At 41.0% G+C, this 17120-nt stretch overlaps 2 protein-coding genes across 12 annotated transcripts in view; one reads left to right on the plus strand and one right to left on the minus strand.

The window, feature by feature from the left end:
* TMEM167A (transmembrane protein 167A) overlaps positions 1-4894 on the minus strand; it is a 29186-nt gene extending 24292 nt beyond the window's left edge. The window contains exon 1 of the mRNA XM_005288162.4: positions 4754-4894. Coding sequence (XP_005288219.1) covers positions 4754-4756 — 3 coding nt within the window. The 5' untranslated portion in view covers positions 4757-4894. The remainder of the gene's footprint in view (positions 1-4753) is intronic.
* XRCC4 (X-ray repair cross complementing 4) overlaps positions 4306-17120 on the plus strand; it is a 276331-nt gene continuing 263516 nt past the window's right edge. For 3 of the 11 annotated variants that reach the window (XM_005288163.5, XM_065550168.1, XM_065550173.1), the window contains exon 1: positions 4898-5035. The gene's annotated coding sequence lies outside the window, so the exon portion shown is untranslated. Of the gene's footprint in view, positions 4526-4896; positions 5036-17120 lie in introns of those variants that run through there. The other 8 variants (XM_065550172.1, XM_065550174.1, XM_065550167.1 and 5 more) reach the window with 7 other exon arrangements.

Genomic DNA, 17120 nt, shown 5'->3' on the forward strand with positions numbered 1-17120 from the left:
CTTCCAATGCACATAAATCTTGATCTGCAACTCCTTTGCTGTGTCTGTCCTGGGAATTTCATAAAAAGAAACTGCCAATTGTGTTGCAATATGAGCAGAAAGAAGTTCTCCTTGGGAAAAGAGAGATATTACTCCATGATGAGTAATCTTGTCTTCCCTTTTTCTTGCAGCTCAGTAGGGCAATACAGGTTATTGTTATTTCTTTGTATTAAGCTGTTTATAAAGGGAGATTCTTGGATCCAGGTCTCCTCAACAACAGAGGATGGTACACTTCTGATATATATAGGTATGCAAGTTATACTGCTTCCAGTTTCTTCTCTCTACTCAAAATGTGTTACAGAAACTTCATGGATATGTATGTGGCAGAATTAATTTGCCCTGCAGTACAACTGATGTGAAAATAGATTTATGATATTCTTACCCTAATAAAGCATCCAAAATGGTTTGAGTGAAAGGTTGACTTGTGTTTAATGGTAGAAAGTACTACAAGTTCTCAGGATGACTCTGTATGAAATAGCTAAAATTCTTAAAAAGGTAGAGATTAAAATGGCATTTACTCCTGGGGGAATTCTGTGCCAATAAATTAAACATTCTGCACAAAAAAATTAAAAATTCTGCATACAATATTTTAAAATTCTGCAAAATTCAGCATATTTTATTTGTCAAAATAATGCAATATAATCACGCTGGTTTAAATTATTTTGGTAATTTATTTAAACTACAATACAATGGATAGAGAATGGGAGTGGGGAGCATTGGAGGAAATCCCCAACCCCCTTCCCCCACGTCTAATGTAGCTAGTATTGACCCTTTACTTCTAGTTATTAGTCAACAAATGTATGTAGCCATACACTCAGTGTTACCTCATACACAACCAAAGAACAAGTGAGGGCTGGGGACTCAAACTCACAATTTATATTGGCTACTGACCATCTCCAGAAACATCAGTAGTACACAGTTCATGGAGCACATTTATATAGGAATTCTTTCCGTCCAAAAATTTAGACCAGTTCTAAGCACCATAAGCATTTATTTATAAGGCCACGATGCTCTTTACAATAGCTCCTTTACACCACTCTGGAGCCTTAAAATTTTTACACCTATTTTATACTCCTGGGGGGAATTCACTATAAGAACAATAGGAATAATTCACTAAGCAGGCAGGCTACTGAGGGGACAGAGTCTGCCCGACGCCTACCTCCTCAGAAACACCCCAAAGCCCTGCCCTTCCACGCCAAACGTGTGGCAACAGCAAGTGAGAGGGGCAGTGTCTCTCTTTCTCTCACCCGCACGACTGACCAGCTCCCCCTTTACTCCACCCGGTGGTGATTTATGTCTCTACCGGCTGCTCGGGGTGCCCAAACCGACCTGTCTGCACTGCCGGGGAGGGGTGCATGACCGCTCTTGTCACTTCCCTTTGCTTCCCCATTAGAAGTCAGTTTTTTGCAGGGAAGCAAAGAAATCTGCAGGGGCCATGAATTCTGCGCACGCGCAGTGATGCAGAATTCCCCCAGGAGTAGACATTGCTTGGTTATACTGGATATTTACCAGGATGCTGACATAGTTGAAAATCACTGTATTAACACTAGATATTTGATAAAATTGATCAAAGAAAAGGACTATAGTGAAAATATCTTGACAAATTTACAGTTGAGAACCAGGAATAGATCAGAGATTCGCTCCATAACTCAATAGCAAAGTACTCAGGTCTTTTGGCTGTCTGCATTCCCCTGGAAGACAGCCATCTATAAGATTACATAATGCAGACCCAAACACAATTATTATATTCTGCAACTAATCAGGAATTTAATAATGGTATAATGTATAATTTCTATTAACATGATTCTAAACTTTTGTAGGTGTAAAGAGAACTACACAGGTTTTCAGTTTACAACAGTTTTTTGTATCGATAATATATAGCTGCAATGTAGCTGTCAGGGAGAAGATTTGGTGGTTTGGATATTTAGCACCTAGGAGGCAGGTGAGACATCTGGCAATGGAATAGGATGCCCCTCTTCTTTCATGCCCCTGTTGTGAACAGGGTAGAAATTTGAAATTTTTTGGTGGGTTTGAACTCCAAGATTCCCACATCAGCAACTCAGGTCAGCAGCCAAGCTGCAGCCCCCCACATCTACGTTTATTACTGCAGCTAATAACGATGATCAAGCACATTCACTGACTGCTTCTACTAAAACGTTAAATAGTGAAATAGTTAATATTGGCATTTAAAAGGCAATAATTAATAAGACTTCAAAGTCAATAGTCATACTGAGATGGATGGGAGCAGTTCACACTTCACAGAACTACTGTTTAAAGCTATCTGCAGTTTCAGGAAGACCATAATGAATTAAGTTTACATTCAAATCATATTTGGAATGTCTTTTCCCCCTCAATCACAAAAGTTAGAAACTCAATTTTTGGCTTTTACTGACATCCTAGTTTCGGGGCTGTAGAGTTTTGTGGCAAAATTTGACAGAATTGTAGAATTGAAATGGTCCTGACCACTCTACTCTCCCCAGTTCGCACTAAGGGTATGTCTATACTGCACTTACTTACGGCAGTGGGTAATGTACGTGCACTTCTCACCCCTGTAGCATGGGCATAAATAGCAGTGTAGACCATGAGGCATGGCTTAGGTGAGTAAAGACACACCTGAACCCTTAATGTATGTACCGTACATGGCTCTCTACACACACAAGCAGTAGGGAAAGGCTGAAGCTGTGGGGAAAAGCTCCAGCATCTCCCCACTATGGAAGTCTTTCACCGCAGCAATGAAAGACTCTGTTCATCACACTAACATTAAACATGGCCCATTTCTTCTAGCTCTACTGGATGATCTTCACAGATGAGCGACAGGCAATAGCATAGTTCTTCACAGTCATGCTACCAGAGGTAAGCACCACAGAAGGGCCAGCTTCCTGCTTAATAGTCCTAGACCTAGGATCTGCCATAATGGAGCCTGGTTTCCCTTCAGAGCCTAGGGCTCCCTGTGATTTGCAGTTCTCATCACCTGCCTGAACTGCTCCCATTCCCTTCCCTTTGTTGTGAAGCATGCAGAAATCAAATAAAGTAAGTCCCCCAGTTTCCTTTATGCTCCTTGGAATACATAGCCCAACTTTTTCAGAGCAGTATGTTTCACTGGTCAGAACAAGATTTTTCTAGGTAGTTGCTCTATACAGAACATGCCCTTACTTGGACTTCTACTACTTTTACAGAAAAATTAATCTCAGGGTAGACATAGATCCCAGATTTTTCTTCAGTTTTGCACTTAAAGAGCCAAATTTAACTAACTAAATGACCCCTTGATCAATGTGGCTATCTTAGTTTATGTTTTAGGACAGGAGTTTTCAATTTTTTCCCTTCTATGATCCTACATCCTCAAATCCTTCAAAGTGCCATTGGAAAAGTCATAAAGATATGAAAGTTCTACAGCTCTCCCAGGCTTCTGGTGAACAGGGAAAACTGCACTTATGCTCATCCTCCATAGTGTCCATATATTTTCAGAGACATGCAACACACCAGGCAGATAACTGCTTTGTCTGACACTCTGCCTACCAGACACAGCACATCAGAAAGATCTGCCAAGGAATTCTTACACAAGCAACTACTAATGGCTCTTTTTTGGGGTCGTGATCCACAGGCTAGAAACCCTTCTTAGGTCTTTCACCCCCTTTTTTGGAAGCAGGATACAGGTTCTGTTGAACTATAAGGCAGGGCTGTGGACAGAAAGTGATACCTTATCACTGTCGAGAACTACAGCCTGACAAAACCAAACCAAGAGGAGACTAGCCAACTTGTACTTCAATAACTCAGAAGGTATCATAAGCATGACGATTTTAATGAATGACATTCTTACCTAACTCACATTAACATCAAACACTTAAAAGCAAGAGAAGAAGTAATTACATCATTAATCTTACACTGTTCACAAGCATCTTATCCTTAACCAGCACAGAAATGCATATTTTATCAAACTGTAACAACCTTAACTCTGACCCCAAAATAAATACTATTCCTTGACCCCTAGTCTCACAATGTAAACACAAAAAAATCCTTCCGAACCCAAAGTCATAATAATATTTATTGATTAGCCTCAGGTGCAAGTCCACATATATAATCGTTCTTTTCTAACTACCCACATTATTTTAAAGAAACATCAGTCACCAGTGTGTTATCAAGAATCCAATTGCCAGCTGACAAATGGGAAATGTGAGTTAAGTATATTTAGCCCTTTAAAGAAATGAAGCCAAGACACAAATGTCAAAGACGCCAGGCCAGGGGTCAGAGTAGAGGCTGTTGGGTGATAACCAAAGAAGCTGATATACATCACGTGCTAGTTAAGGGGGCCGGTGAGAGATTTCTCCCATCCTTTCCCTGCTCCTGCCTGGGTCGCTGAATGACGTCACAAGCACGCTCTTAGCTAATTTTTCAAACCAGGCGTTGGTGACCGAACCGGGACAGGCTCGCGGGCTGTCTGAGCCCGAAATGGAGCCAGCGGGGGGCTCCGCGCGCAGACCACGGTGGGGTGAGGAGCAACCGCGCCGCCCCGGACACCAGACTGAGCCTCCAGCTCGGCTGCTGAAGTGGGAGGGGGGCCCTGGGCAGGCGCCGCAAGCCAAGCGCGTCACTCACAGAGACCGGCCGGCCGCGAGCTCGTGGGGTCGGAGCCCCTCATAGCTTGGGGGAGAGGGACAGGCAGGGAAGCGGCACAGCCGCGCGGCCGGCAAGACCGACAAACACCCTCCGCCCTTACCATAGCTCCCCGCTTCCAGCCACATCACACTTCCGTGACCGAGGAGACGGAACCAGAAGAGACGGCGCTTAGCTTTCTTCTGGTTGGTCGGGGAAATGCCGGTCCGTGACTGACAGGCGTCATCGGAGCCACTGCGCGTCCTGATTGGAGGCGGCTCCCGGAGGGGGTGGGACTGGGAGGTGCAAGACTGTAACTGCGCGCGGCAGCCGGCGGTTTTGATTGGCTGCAGTAAGGCCCCCCTCTTCGGGACTCGGGAACGCGGAAGCGGGCTGTGGCAGTGAGGTAGGGAGTGAGGCGCACACGGGGCTGGGCTCGGCTCTGTCCGCGGGAGCGGGGGGAAGGGGAGGCTGTGCCGACGCTCCGTCTGAGCCTGAGGGCAGGCGGTTCTTGGCCTGCTGTTGGGCGGCCAACGAGGCGCGGGTCGCGTTCTGCCCTCGTTGTAGTGCTGGCGGCGCCCCCCGGGGCAGCAGAGAAACTGAGAAGCAACCAGCTCACTGCGTCCGCGCTGCCGCCTTGGTCTGGCAGGCGGGGCGGGGGGAGGATATAACTGAAGCAGGGGAAGGGCAGGGGCCTCCCAGGGGCTATGAGAGCTGTGGGGTAATGGGCACCTTTCCCACCACCAGTGACGGGGGGATTTCTGAGGGTGGGAGCAGAGACGGGGGGGGGGGGGGGGGAGTGCCGAGGCCTCGCCTCTCTGACCCCGCCTGAGCAGGGTCTAGGGGCAGCAGTATGGGGGTAATCCCAGAAGCATTGCTTGGGTTGGGGGGCAGTGTCTGGGACTCTGTGCTCCCTCCCCCACCACTCTAGCAGGCGTGTGTGTTTCAAGCCCTGGTAGGAGGGTTTTTTTCTTCCATATCCTTTGGACTGATCCATATTGGGAACTTGCATCGGCATAGATCTGGGTGTGAAATATCCACATCCTTGAATGACATCGCTAAGCTGACCTAACCCCTGGTGTAGACAGTACTAGGTTGATGGAAGAATTCTTTTGCCTCTCTGGGAGGTGGATTAATTACAGCACTGGGAGAACCCGTTCTGCCAGCATAAGTAATGTCTACACTGAAGCGCTACAGTTGGTAGCCCTGCTCAGTTCATTGGCTTAGATGTCTGCTTTTACATTAATCATATGAGTGCACTTTTTGTACATGCATCAGACTTGGCTTCCTTTTGCCCTCTTAGGATAAAAGCTGCTGGAATGAAGAATGAATCTCTCATTTTGATTGTAACTGAGTACCTGTAAATGAAGAGTTCTTCTTGCTGATCAATGCTGGGCAAATTGTTTCTAAAGTTAACAAGCAAAGATTCATATATACAGATGGAGGTCTTTACTGGGAAATGATATTCCATTTAATTTAACAGCTGTAAACTACCATTGTAATGGAATATTTGTCATCTTTTTGTCCTAATCTGTAGGAATATAGATCACCAGCTCCCATTCGCTAAATAAATATCTACTTTTTTCATACATGAGACCTATCCTAGAACATCTTGTTGTCGCTTCACTTCAGACTGAACAAGCTATAGATACAAAATCCAAGAACTGTAATTGGCAGTCATGCGATTAAAACCCTACCTGTCTCTTTGAAAAGATAGGGGCAGCTCTAATACATTTTTGTGGGCATTTCTGATTTAAAGGATGCCTCTGATTTTCCTTTGACTTGTTTTTTAACTCATAGTAGAACTGCTTGGTATACTGTAGTAGACAAGGGAACCTTTAAAGATTTAGTTTATCATGCTTTGCGCCATGGCCATGATACAGTATTTGTGAACCCTTGCATGGTTACTTCTTGTTATGTGAAGTGCGTAAAGTGAAATGATTTCATTATAAGCGTGACTCAGAAATGTAGAATTGCAGTGCTGAGGTAACATCGCACAGCTCCCGGCGATAAAGCACTGTCTCTACTGGCACTTTTCAGTGGTAAAACTTTTGTCGCTCGGGGCGGGGGTGTTTTTTCAAAACTTTAGTCGTTCAGGGGTTTAGTGCTGAAAGTGGCAGTGTAGACACAGCCTCAGTGAATTCATCAATAGTGGGACTTTTTTTTTTTTACTGTAAAATGTGATGAATCAAGGAATAAAAAAGTCCATTGTTTTAATGAAGCACAAAAAAGAAGGGTATTTTAATAACTGGTTTGGTTTTGCAGGTAAATTTAGAATGATTCTCTCTGTCACTGCTGGAAGCGCATGAGACAGCAGAGTAGACTTAGAAAGAAGCAGATTCATTTATCAGTCTCCCCTGCTCAGGTCTTACTGCAGCTCCTGTGTGCTTGCTCATTTCATTATCCTCCTTTTCTTTATGGAAGTAGTACCTTGGTGGGGGGTTTTAAGTTTATGCGCCAGACTTGATGGTGAGGCCAACTTGGAAATGCTTGAATAAAGATACGGTAATATTTGTGTCAGGGCTACAACACATTTTCTCACAACTAACTATTAAAAGGCTCAAATTAATTAAAACCTTAATTTTTTAATTTCCCAGTGTGCTATTTTACGTTGTTGGCTCACTGAAATCATTACATGCATTAGGAAGCCTGTTAGATTATGAAATCCATAGTGACTCTTTCATCCGGCACCTGATTTTGAAGAGGGTCTACATCTACCTCCAGGGTCTCTGCAGTGGACAGGATTTAATTTGTTGTCTCACCATGAAACTGATGTGGGGTGTGTTTGTTTTGTAAGTTAGCTTTCATCCTCTGAGGAATTTCAGTAAGACAAGACTACATGTGTGAATGTCAATTTTGGTGGAAGAGCTTCATTATGAGTATTATATTTACATTAAGGTAACTGGATGTTGCTGTCACCACTGATCTGTTTTCTAAAAGTTTATTGAAGAACTGAACATTTTCCCACTTCTAAGATTGCTGGTGCTTAAATAACTGTAAATAAGAATGACAGTCTTGATTTGGGGCCTCTGTTTTTTAAGGTTCATACTTCAAGTGTTGGACTTGTTAGTGCTGTCAGTCTAAAGAGGGCAGGAGTCTTTATGCAATACAGAATCTTGTGACAGTATTCTTCTATCACTGGAAAAAGATGAAGAATAATTCAACCCAACCTGGAGGAGACAAAGGGATATCCGTTGATTTCCTGTGAAATGTTGCTTTAGGAAGTCAGAAAATAGCAATATAATAAAGGATACACTTATAAAAACTTACTTCTCTAATAAATCTAGGCAATCTTTTATTCAAACCAAACATTTATGGGCCATTGAAACAAACATATTCATCAGCTTTTGCATTTAAATATATAGGTTGCCCTTACAATGCAATCTTCTTTTCCCCCCCACAGAGAACAACTTGGCTTTCAGTGGCAATTCACTATAACCAAAATTGCAATGCATTGAAATGATTTGGAACTTTTTTCAACATCACTAAACACGGAATTTCACTTTTAAGCGATAATCACTGTACTGTATATAATTTAGATTCTATAGGAGAAGCAGAATATTGTCTTCAGTTTAATTGGAAATTGCGGAGGACATGTAGGTTGTAATTACCTAAACTGGAATTTGACTAGAATATTAGACTTAACATCTCTGCTCTTGTAGGAAAAAGTGTCATGGGATCATTAATGATCGTGGATGCTGAGGATTTCAGTAATATCTCATTTGAAAACTGGCATCTCCAACAGCACAGTGCCCCTTAGGTTAATGCTATGGTATAGGTTAAATGCAGATTTGAAGAGTGCCACTTATGAACTACCAACACCGCATTCTGCAGCAGTTTTCCTCAAAGTTTTCCCATCCAAATATTCACTGTGTCTAGCTTAGGGTGGAGACATCTGGTGAGATTGCAGTCTTTGATCCAAATGCAGGCATAAAAGATACCAGTTGCCTGTTTTCTTTTCTTTTTTTTTGAGAGTGAAATAAACCAGTTTTAATGAGTGGTGTTTGGTTTCTGTTTTGTAATAAAAAAAAAAAACCAACAGAAACTCTTCTGTTAGCTGTACTGTCAAATACAGCTGAAAGTGAAGGGATTGTTTTGTGTTCCATTTGAATTGTTTAAGCGATAGAGCATATCAAAGAATTTGCTGAAAAGTGTCTATAGAGAGAATAAGGTTTTAAGTTGCCATAAAATACACACACAATCCTGAGTAACGTGTGTCAAGTTGTACATGATGTAGTTTTTTAGCCCCTGGCATTTTCTTCTACTTTCATAAAGGCTAACAGGATCTTGAGAGGGAGAAGAGCTGTTGTAGATTAATAGTAACTAAAATGAGACTCAAGTGAGAAATACCATGGGCTTTTGACATGACAGATACATGTACATATGCTCTAGAAAACAATTGCATATACATAAGGGCAGAACAATCATTTTGCATACTGAGAAAGCAGTGCATCTTGAGACATGGTGTGAAACTCTGTGCAAGTTTTACATGAGCAAGTCTAAAGCTGGGAATAAGGGTGTGATTTATGTAAATCGGTTCGTATTTTTATACCATATCCATCACTAGTTTTTATTGCCTTAAAATAAGTCATGAAATGCATAAAAAACGTGTTCATGTAGCTTGCTGTAACTTCAAATTATAATTATAAATCAATGAATAGCGTATAGGACACACAATTTATTCTAAGCCAGAAAAAACATACTTCTGCTATAGGAATACACATGGGGGCTGTGTAAGCCTAGTAGTATGACTACATACCTGATTAGAACTGCTTGCTTCAGACTGTGTCACTCAGATTTATGACCAGGAGTCATGTATGTAAAATTGACTTTTTCCCCACTTAAAACTGCTTATATTGTAGAATGACAAGGTGGGTGAGGTAATATCTTTTATTGGACCAACTTCTGTTGGTGAGAGAGACAAGCTTACACAGAGCTGCTCTTCAGGTCTAAGAAACGTAATCAGAGTGTTCCACATTGTATTTAGCTGTGGTAGATTGTTTAGCATAAATAGTTAACACATTTCAAGAGACCATTCAAGGTGACTGACATAAATAGCTGGTGTACCTGTCTCAGGGTTTTGATGAGAATGTTGAAGGCACAATAGAGATTGTGGTGGCTGGAGGTGCTAATGACTGTCAGTGGCAGGCAGGTGGGACCACATGTGGCACCATTCCTTCGTGAAAGTTTAATAGTGAGCTTGCAACAGATAAGGACATCACAGATGGCATCAGAAGAGGGCAGTTGTGCTGAGGTTTGTCATAAGGTTTACTGCAAAAACAGCTAGGTGTTTCCTACCTAGCTTGGGCAACAAATCGTTGAACTCAGGACAGCTAGAAGAACAAAAATTTGCAATCACATATGGCAAGTACATTGTAAGTTGATATACCATACAAGAGAGATGCAGACAATAGCTATGCATCATTATCACAGCAGTGCAGCAATATGTATTGCAGTCTTGACTCCTGGGCACAATACTATGCCTCTGCATATATAGGGGAACAGAGCTATATGTCAAAGAATGTTGCAATGACATGTTTAATGGGTGTATGAATGATGCTGTTTGGAACAGCAGGTGCCGTATTCCTTACACCATTAGGTAGGCCCTTTCCCAATAGAAAATGCAATTCAAATATGTCTGAGACTTTCTAGCACATGTGTACACAGGTAGTAACCAGACTGCTGACTGGGTTGGATATGCTATACATCAGTTTGTGCAATTTTCAAAGGGCTATGATATACACTATGTACACTCTAGTGCACCTCTCATTGTAGTATTTTGGTACCTGGCAAAAAGTCCCAAAGGGCTGGATTTCTCAGCTGTTTAGGTGCCTACAGATGAAGATAGGTGCCCAATGAGATTCTGAAAATGTAACGGGTACCTGTGTTATCTTTAGATTTCTAAATACCTTGAAAAACCTGGCCCGAAGGCATTATATTGCTTCAGACCTCATAATTTGTGTATCCATGATGTGAACCTCACTGGATCATACATCATTCTGTCTGGATGCCTTGTCATAGCACACTTTTGTCTTTCTGTGCCATTTGGATGTGATTGACTTTTGATGGTTGTATTTGCATCTGTTCTGGGTTGCAGATTCTAATTAAGATGTTAACTAAAATGTACTCCTTAACTTATATTTTGTGGTATTGAACCTCATAAGCCTAATTGGTCAAACTAGTAAAGAATTTTAATTTTAAATTTTCTGGCATGTGGGAAATAGATGGCAGATCTTGCTATTGGCCAATGACAGTTTTGTATGAGTAAGGGGAATAAGAGTTAGACAGATTCAGGGATGTCCTACTTCTGGAAAGGTAGGTAAAATCAGTTAAGTTTATGCCCAAATTCTATCTTGAGCTGGTATGAATATTTGTCTGGGTAATAAGATTCAGTTGACTTCCTCAGCTGTAATCTGGCAAAGAATGGACCATGGTGGTTGTAGTTACTAGGAAAAAGATAGAAGAATAAAATAATGCACATAAATAAGTACTAATCATGCTCTAGACTATTTCCCACTACGCAACTAGGTTAGAAAGCTATTTCTAAAATAGGCAAAATGGTATCACAAGCCATATAGTTAGACAGCTTCAGCATGCTCTTTGAAGTCCGGTGCAGACCATCCCAAAGAGCAGCATTCTACAAGAAAGAAAATAGAGTAAAGCAATTTAGCAGAAAGGCACATTATTTTTTTAAAATTCCAAATATTTTGTTACATTATCTTTCAATTTGTTTTTGCCTTTTAGGAAAAAGGTTAAAATTATCTGAAAAGATAGAAAATTTTGCACTAAAAAGTTCTGTTCCTTACTCTGATACTGACTTGTGTGGCCTTGTACAAGTCGCTCAGCTTCTCTGTGCTGCTTCCCTCCCCTCCCCCCCAACTCTGCAATTGAGATAATATGTGGTTTTGTAAAGTGCTTTTTTGGATTCCTTGGAGGAAAGGCCCTGCAAGTGCAAAGATTATTACTAGAAATAAATGTTAAAGCTATTACTATGATATAGGCCTTTTTTCCTTCTGTCATAAATGAGATACTTACTGGATTCTTTATGATAGCAAATTGATGTGAGCTTAGGAGACATTCAAAAACAAATTATTAAAAAGTTACTGAAGTTTGCTAATATAACGCAATAGGGTCTAATGAATATTAACTCAATATGAGACGAGAACTTCTGACTTACACAATAAAGTATTTTCATCAAATGAATAAGCAGAGACCACCACAGTTACTCCCTTCAGAGACATCCTAGTAACCTTACAAAAGATTGTTTAATAAAAGGTACTGAGGGATTGAAAGTTTTAGGAATTATCTCATTGGAATAATACAAACAATCCTACATCTGCTACACAGACTTGTAGATGAGTTTTCAGTCTAGCATTCATTGTGTGAATGGGTGTCCTCAAACAGACCAGATGGATAGATCAGAGATGGCCGCCCCCCCTCCCCCCGCCCCAATCTGATTTTTAGCTGTAATTGGTTCACTCACACAATGACAGAGGGAATGAGAATTTTGCCTAAGGACAAAAATTTAGCCAAATTATTGTTTATATTAGAAGAAAAAAAATAATGCAAGAGCAAAGTGAGGCTGTCTATCCTATCACAAGCTGCATTTGTTTTTACAAATAAGGCAAATGATTATGAAAGGGATTGTTTGTTTATAGGTCTACAAAAGGATCTTACAGGCCACTATTTTCAACCTAGTAACTGGACAGGAAAGAGGGAGCACAGGGCTTTCTATATGCAGTCAGCTGTGTTCAGCGTATGGAGGAAGTTTTTCAATTAATCTTTCCTCAGGTTTTTGAATCTGAACAAATTAGAATAGCTTAGAAAGTTGCTAGAAGCAAATTGTATTGTTTGGATTTATATTAAATTTCACCACATGAAAATTAATCTTGAAATAAAAGTAATACAGGGAGTATAACTTAAAATGCCTATGGATGCAATGGGGACTGTCTGGGCTGAAGCATTAATTTCAATGGGAGACATGGATGCACATCAGAGAGCAAAATTTTCCCCTTGCCTCCTTTCTTCCCTCCCCCAATATAATCAACAGTTTTTTCACTGGACTACCACTAGGATAGATGGCAAAGGAAATGCTCAAGATATGAGACTCAGTTTTGGTAGCCTCTTGAATGCACCTTTAGAGAGAACAAAAGAGCTTGTTTTCCCTTATCCTTAGTCAAGAAAATACATTTCTTCATACATAGGTAAAAAATATATATATTTAAAATTTAGGAAATACCTTTCTTAGATCTTGTCTACACTAAGGATTTCAGTATCCCCCAATCCCAAGTGTTATAAAAGCATGACCCAGGCCTCCAAAATCATTTGATTGAATCATTTGATTCAAATCATCATTGATTTTTTGAGCCTTTATGTTACACTTGAATCATATCTTCAATATTTTCTCTGCCAACATGATGGCTAGAAACTTACTTTTTTGGGGTAAATGCAAACTAAGCTGTTCATATAATTAGAGGACTCATGGAGCTGCTGCTTTAAATACCATGAGACTAGTGATTAAAATCTTGACAACTGGCAATACTGAACTTTTTTCTAAGACTTTCCCACCATGGCTTACAACATACATTATTTTAGTTGGAGTTTTATCATGATTTTGTCTGCTTGATGCAAACCAAATAAAAGTTGATTTTTAGCTTTATGTGAACATGCTTAAAAATGCAGTGGGCGATGCATAACACTAGAGAGCTATATAGTATTAATAACATTTGAAACTTCACGATAGGGTAATGTAACTGCAAACTAAACGGGAATTGATTGCACAGATTGAAAATTTTTTTCTGTGTATGGTATATTTAGTGCTTAAGTGACAAATACACTGAAAATTAAAGACCCAGTCTTGAAAACACTGAGGCCTTGTCTAGGCCATAATTTAAGGTGTGACGTTAGCATGTTAGTTAACTAACCCAATAATATCACACCTTAAATCCTAGGCTAGATGAAGCATTACATGGTCATTACCATGAATGTTCCCATTGAAGAGAATGGCCATACTTGCTCAAGAATGGGCCCTAATACTATTAAAAAAGTGAAGATTGCTGAGAATAAAATGTAGGTGGTAGCTATTAAACAGAATTTTTAAAAGGGATTATCCCATCTATGTGGTAATAGAGTCTTTGGTTCAGGTTTCAAATTAGTTTAGTTTCAAACATTCCATGGTTGGTTGCTAATTAGAATTATTTTACTTTCTTGATAAAATACCTAGAAGGCCTGACCAGGTTCAGAGCTCTGCTGCATAGACTTTCTACAGATATACAGATATGTTCCCTGCCCTAAAGAGTTTACAGTCCAAAGCTCCAGTTCTGCAGATGTTTAACTGCATGCAGTATGAAAAGTTCAGTTGAAAACAATGGGGCTATTCACAGTGTCTAAAGTTAAGCATATGCATAAGGTTTGCAGGATCAGGGCCTAAAATAATCTCTTGTGTTTAGGTCTCAAATTACATAGGATAATCTATTTTTTCCCCCTCCCATAGTGCATGGCTGCAGGGGGGGTAGGGGTAGGTGTGTAACTACTATTTTTTTTTAAATAAAAATTCATTTTTTCACGTTAATAAAATTTTCCCCCAAACCCTCCAACTTCTCTCTTTCCTTGGGTAACTGGGAAAATGTTCAAGAGCCAAATATTTAAATCCCAGACCAAAGTATTAACCATCTTGTTGTTTCCTATCTATTGGTTTAACCCAACTCACTATCTTAAATGACACACATTCTGTTGTCTTCTTTAGATATCTTTGTTGCTGTTGAGCGTTTTCAGGATGTCCTTGTAACACATTGATTTACTGAACTGGACTCTTAAAGAAGTTAACATTCAAAGAATTAGTACTTCTTTTGCTTTTACAGGATAGACTTTCTGGTCTTTGAATAAACTTAGTGTATCAGGTCTCACCTCTAAACAAGACAGATTAACAATTGTGGTGTTACAGATTCGTTAATTTAAAAGTAGAAACACAGCTGAAGAATATTGAATGATCACCATAGCTAGGTTAGTTACTTACTGACTTGTAACCCAAATGTAAACATAAAATCAATATTATAGAAGTTTCCCCTCTCCATCCTTAATACTATCATTAGTTGGAGCAGTGGAAAAATAGACTACATTGTCTTTCTGCAGTTTTATCTTTTTTTACAGAATCTAAGCTTTTCTTCACTTTTTTTTAAAATACCCATTCCTAATAATTACTTGTTGTGGAAAGAGTCTTTTGTACATAAGATTTTTGCTAGGTTAATATACATTGTAATGTAAAAAGTCTCTCCATAAAAACTGTAACAGCGGGAAAAGTATGAAGTAGATCATCTATTCAGTTCAGTCTGGTGTTAAAGTCTAGCTAATGCTATTTAAAGTCTAGCTAGGACCATTTAAATGTATAGCAGTCTGAGAAAATAAACCTGAGTCAAAGAATTAAAAACAAACAAACACATCCTTCACTGCTGTTAGATCATATTCCATTCCGTCTTTACTCTCTGTCTCTTGTCTTGCTTTCTCACCCTCCCCCAGACTCTTCCAGACATTCTCAGGGTATGTCTGTACAACAAAGGTGTGATTGTAAACAGAAAGGCATACCTGCGTTGCTTTAAATCTAACCAGCACGAGTAATGAAGAGGTGGCGGCACAGGGTTTTGCACAGCTAGTAATCCCAGTACAAACGTGCCAGAGACCCTTGGTATGAATTTTGGATTGCTAGCCTGTGCTGAAGTCATTAGCTAGATTAAAGATAGCATGGGTATACCTACCCACACTACAATCACACTTTTGTTTTATTGTATAGATATACCCATAGTCCTTTGTCTCATCTACCCCCAGACTAAGAACTTGGCTACATTAGTTTTTGCACTAGGGTAGCTACACAGTGCAAACTGTAATGTAGATTCACTGCTTCAGTCTTTTGCACCAGTGTCTGTCTAGATGACAAAAATTGTTTTAAAACCAGGGTCAGCTGCACCATCGCAAGTCAATTTTTACACCAGTGTAGTGTGTGTACACTAGGGATTTGCACCGGTGTAGCTATGCCAGTGCACAAAACCCAATGCAGACAAGGCCTTACAGACAGGCTTCCTTTTTTCACCCTGAGCTGGAATTGATATGCAAACTAGATACAATCAACTCAGGATTGAATAAGGACTGGGAATGGCTGAGCCATTACAAACATTGAATCTATTTCCCTTTTTAAGTATTCTCACACTTCTTATCAAACTGTCTGTACTGGGCTCTCTTGATTATCATGTCAAAAGTTTTTTTTTCTCTTACTTAATTGGACTCTGAGTTGGTAAGACAACTCCCACCTGTTCATACAGAGAGCATGTGTGTATATATATCTCCTCAATATATGTTCCACTCTATATGCATCCGAAGAAGTGGGCTGTAGCCCACGAAAGCTTATGCTCTAATAAATTTGTTAGTCTCTAAGGTGCCACAAGTACTCCTGTTCTTTTTGCAGATACAGACTAACACGGCTGCTACTCTGAAACCTTTTTTCACCCTGTGTCTTGGCACAATCGAGTGCTTATTTCTGATGAGAGGAGATAAGAGAGGAAATAAGTGCCATTGTAATTTACTAGTGCCTCTGGTGACTCATCAGTGGTAGCCTTTTAAGTTCTGTTTAAGGGCTTGCCTACATAGGTATGTTCAGGCACACTACTTCTGAAAGAGAACATTTAGGCCTTGGCTACACTTGCAAATTACAGCGCAATAAAGCCGCGTACAGTGCAGTATCTCACTCCCCGTCCACACTGGCAGGCACGTACAGCGCTGTATCTCCAGGGCTACTGGTACTCCACCTCCCCAAGAGGAATAAAGAGTATTGCGCTGCTGCACTGCAGCGCCAGTGTGGCCGCCCAATGCGCTCTGATTGCCCTCCAGAAGTATTTGGCAGTATCCCACAATGCCTGTTCTAGCCACTCTGGTCATCAGTTCGAACTCTACTGCTCTGGCCTCAGGTGACCAACCTTCAGACCCTCCCTTTATATTTCCCGGAATTTTAAAAATCCCCTTCCTGTTTGCTCAGCCAGGCGTGGAGTACTATCAGCGAAACTTTCCAGGTGACCATCCCTCCACGCGCCAAGCGAGCTCCAGTATGGAGCAATGGCGAGTTGCTGGACCTTATCAGTGTTTGGGGGGAGAAAGCTGTCCAGTCCCAGCTGCACTCCAGCCGTAGGAATTTTGATACCTTCGGGCAGATATAAAGGGCCATGATAGAAAGGGGCAATGACCGGGACGCACTGCAGTGCAGGATTAAAGTGAAGGAGCTGCACAATGCCTACCATAAAGCCCGTGAGGCAAACGGCCGCTCAGGTGCTCCCCCCCGCGACCTGCCGATTCTACAAAGAGCTGGATGTGATACTTGGGGGTGACCTCACTACCATGGACACTTCAGAGTGGGGGGAGGAGGAGGAGGAGGAAGAAAGTGGGAGTGAGGGTGCTGGGGCAGGGGGAGACTCCCCAGAATCCCTGGAGGCATGCAGCCAGGAACTCTT

The sequence above is a fragment of the Chrysemys picta genome, chromosome 6, assembly GCF_011386835.1.
Source record: "Chrysemys picta bellii isolate R12L10 chromosome 6, ASM1138683v2, whole genome shotgun sequence".
NCBI classification, from domain to species: domain Eukaryota; kingdom Metazoa; phylum Chordata; order Testudines; family Emydidae; genus Chrysemys; species Chrysemys picta.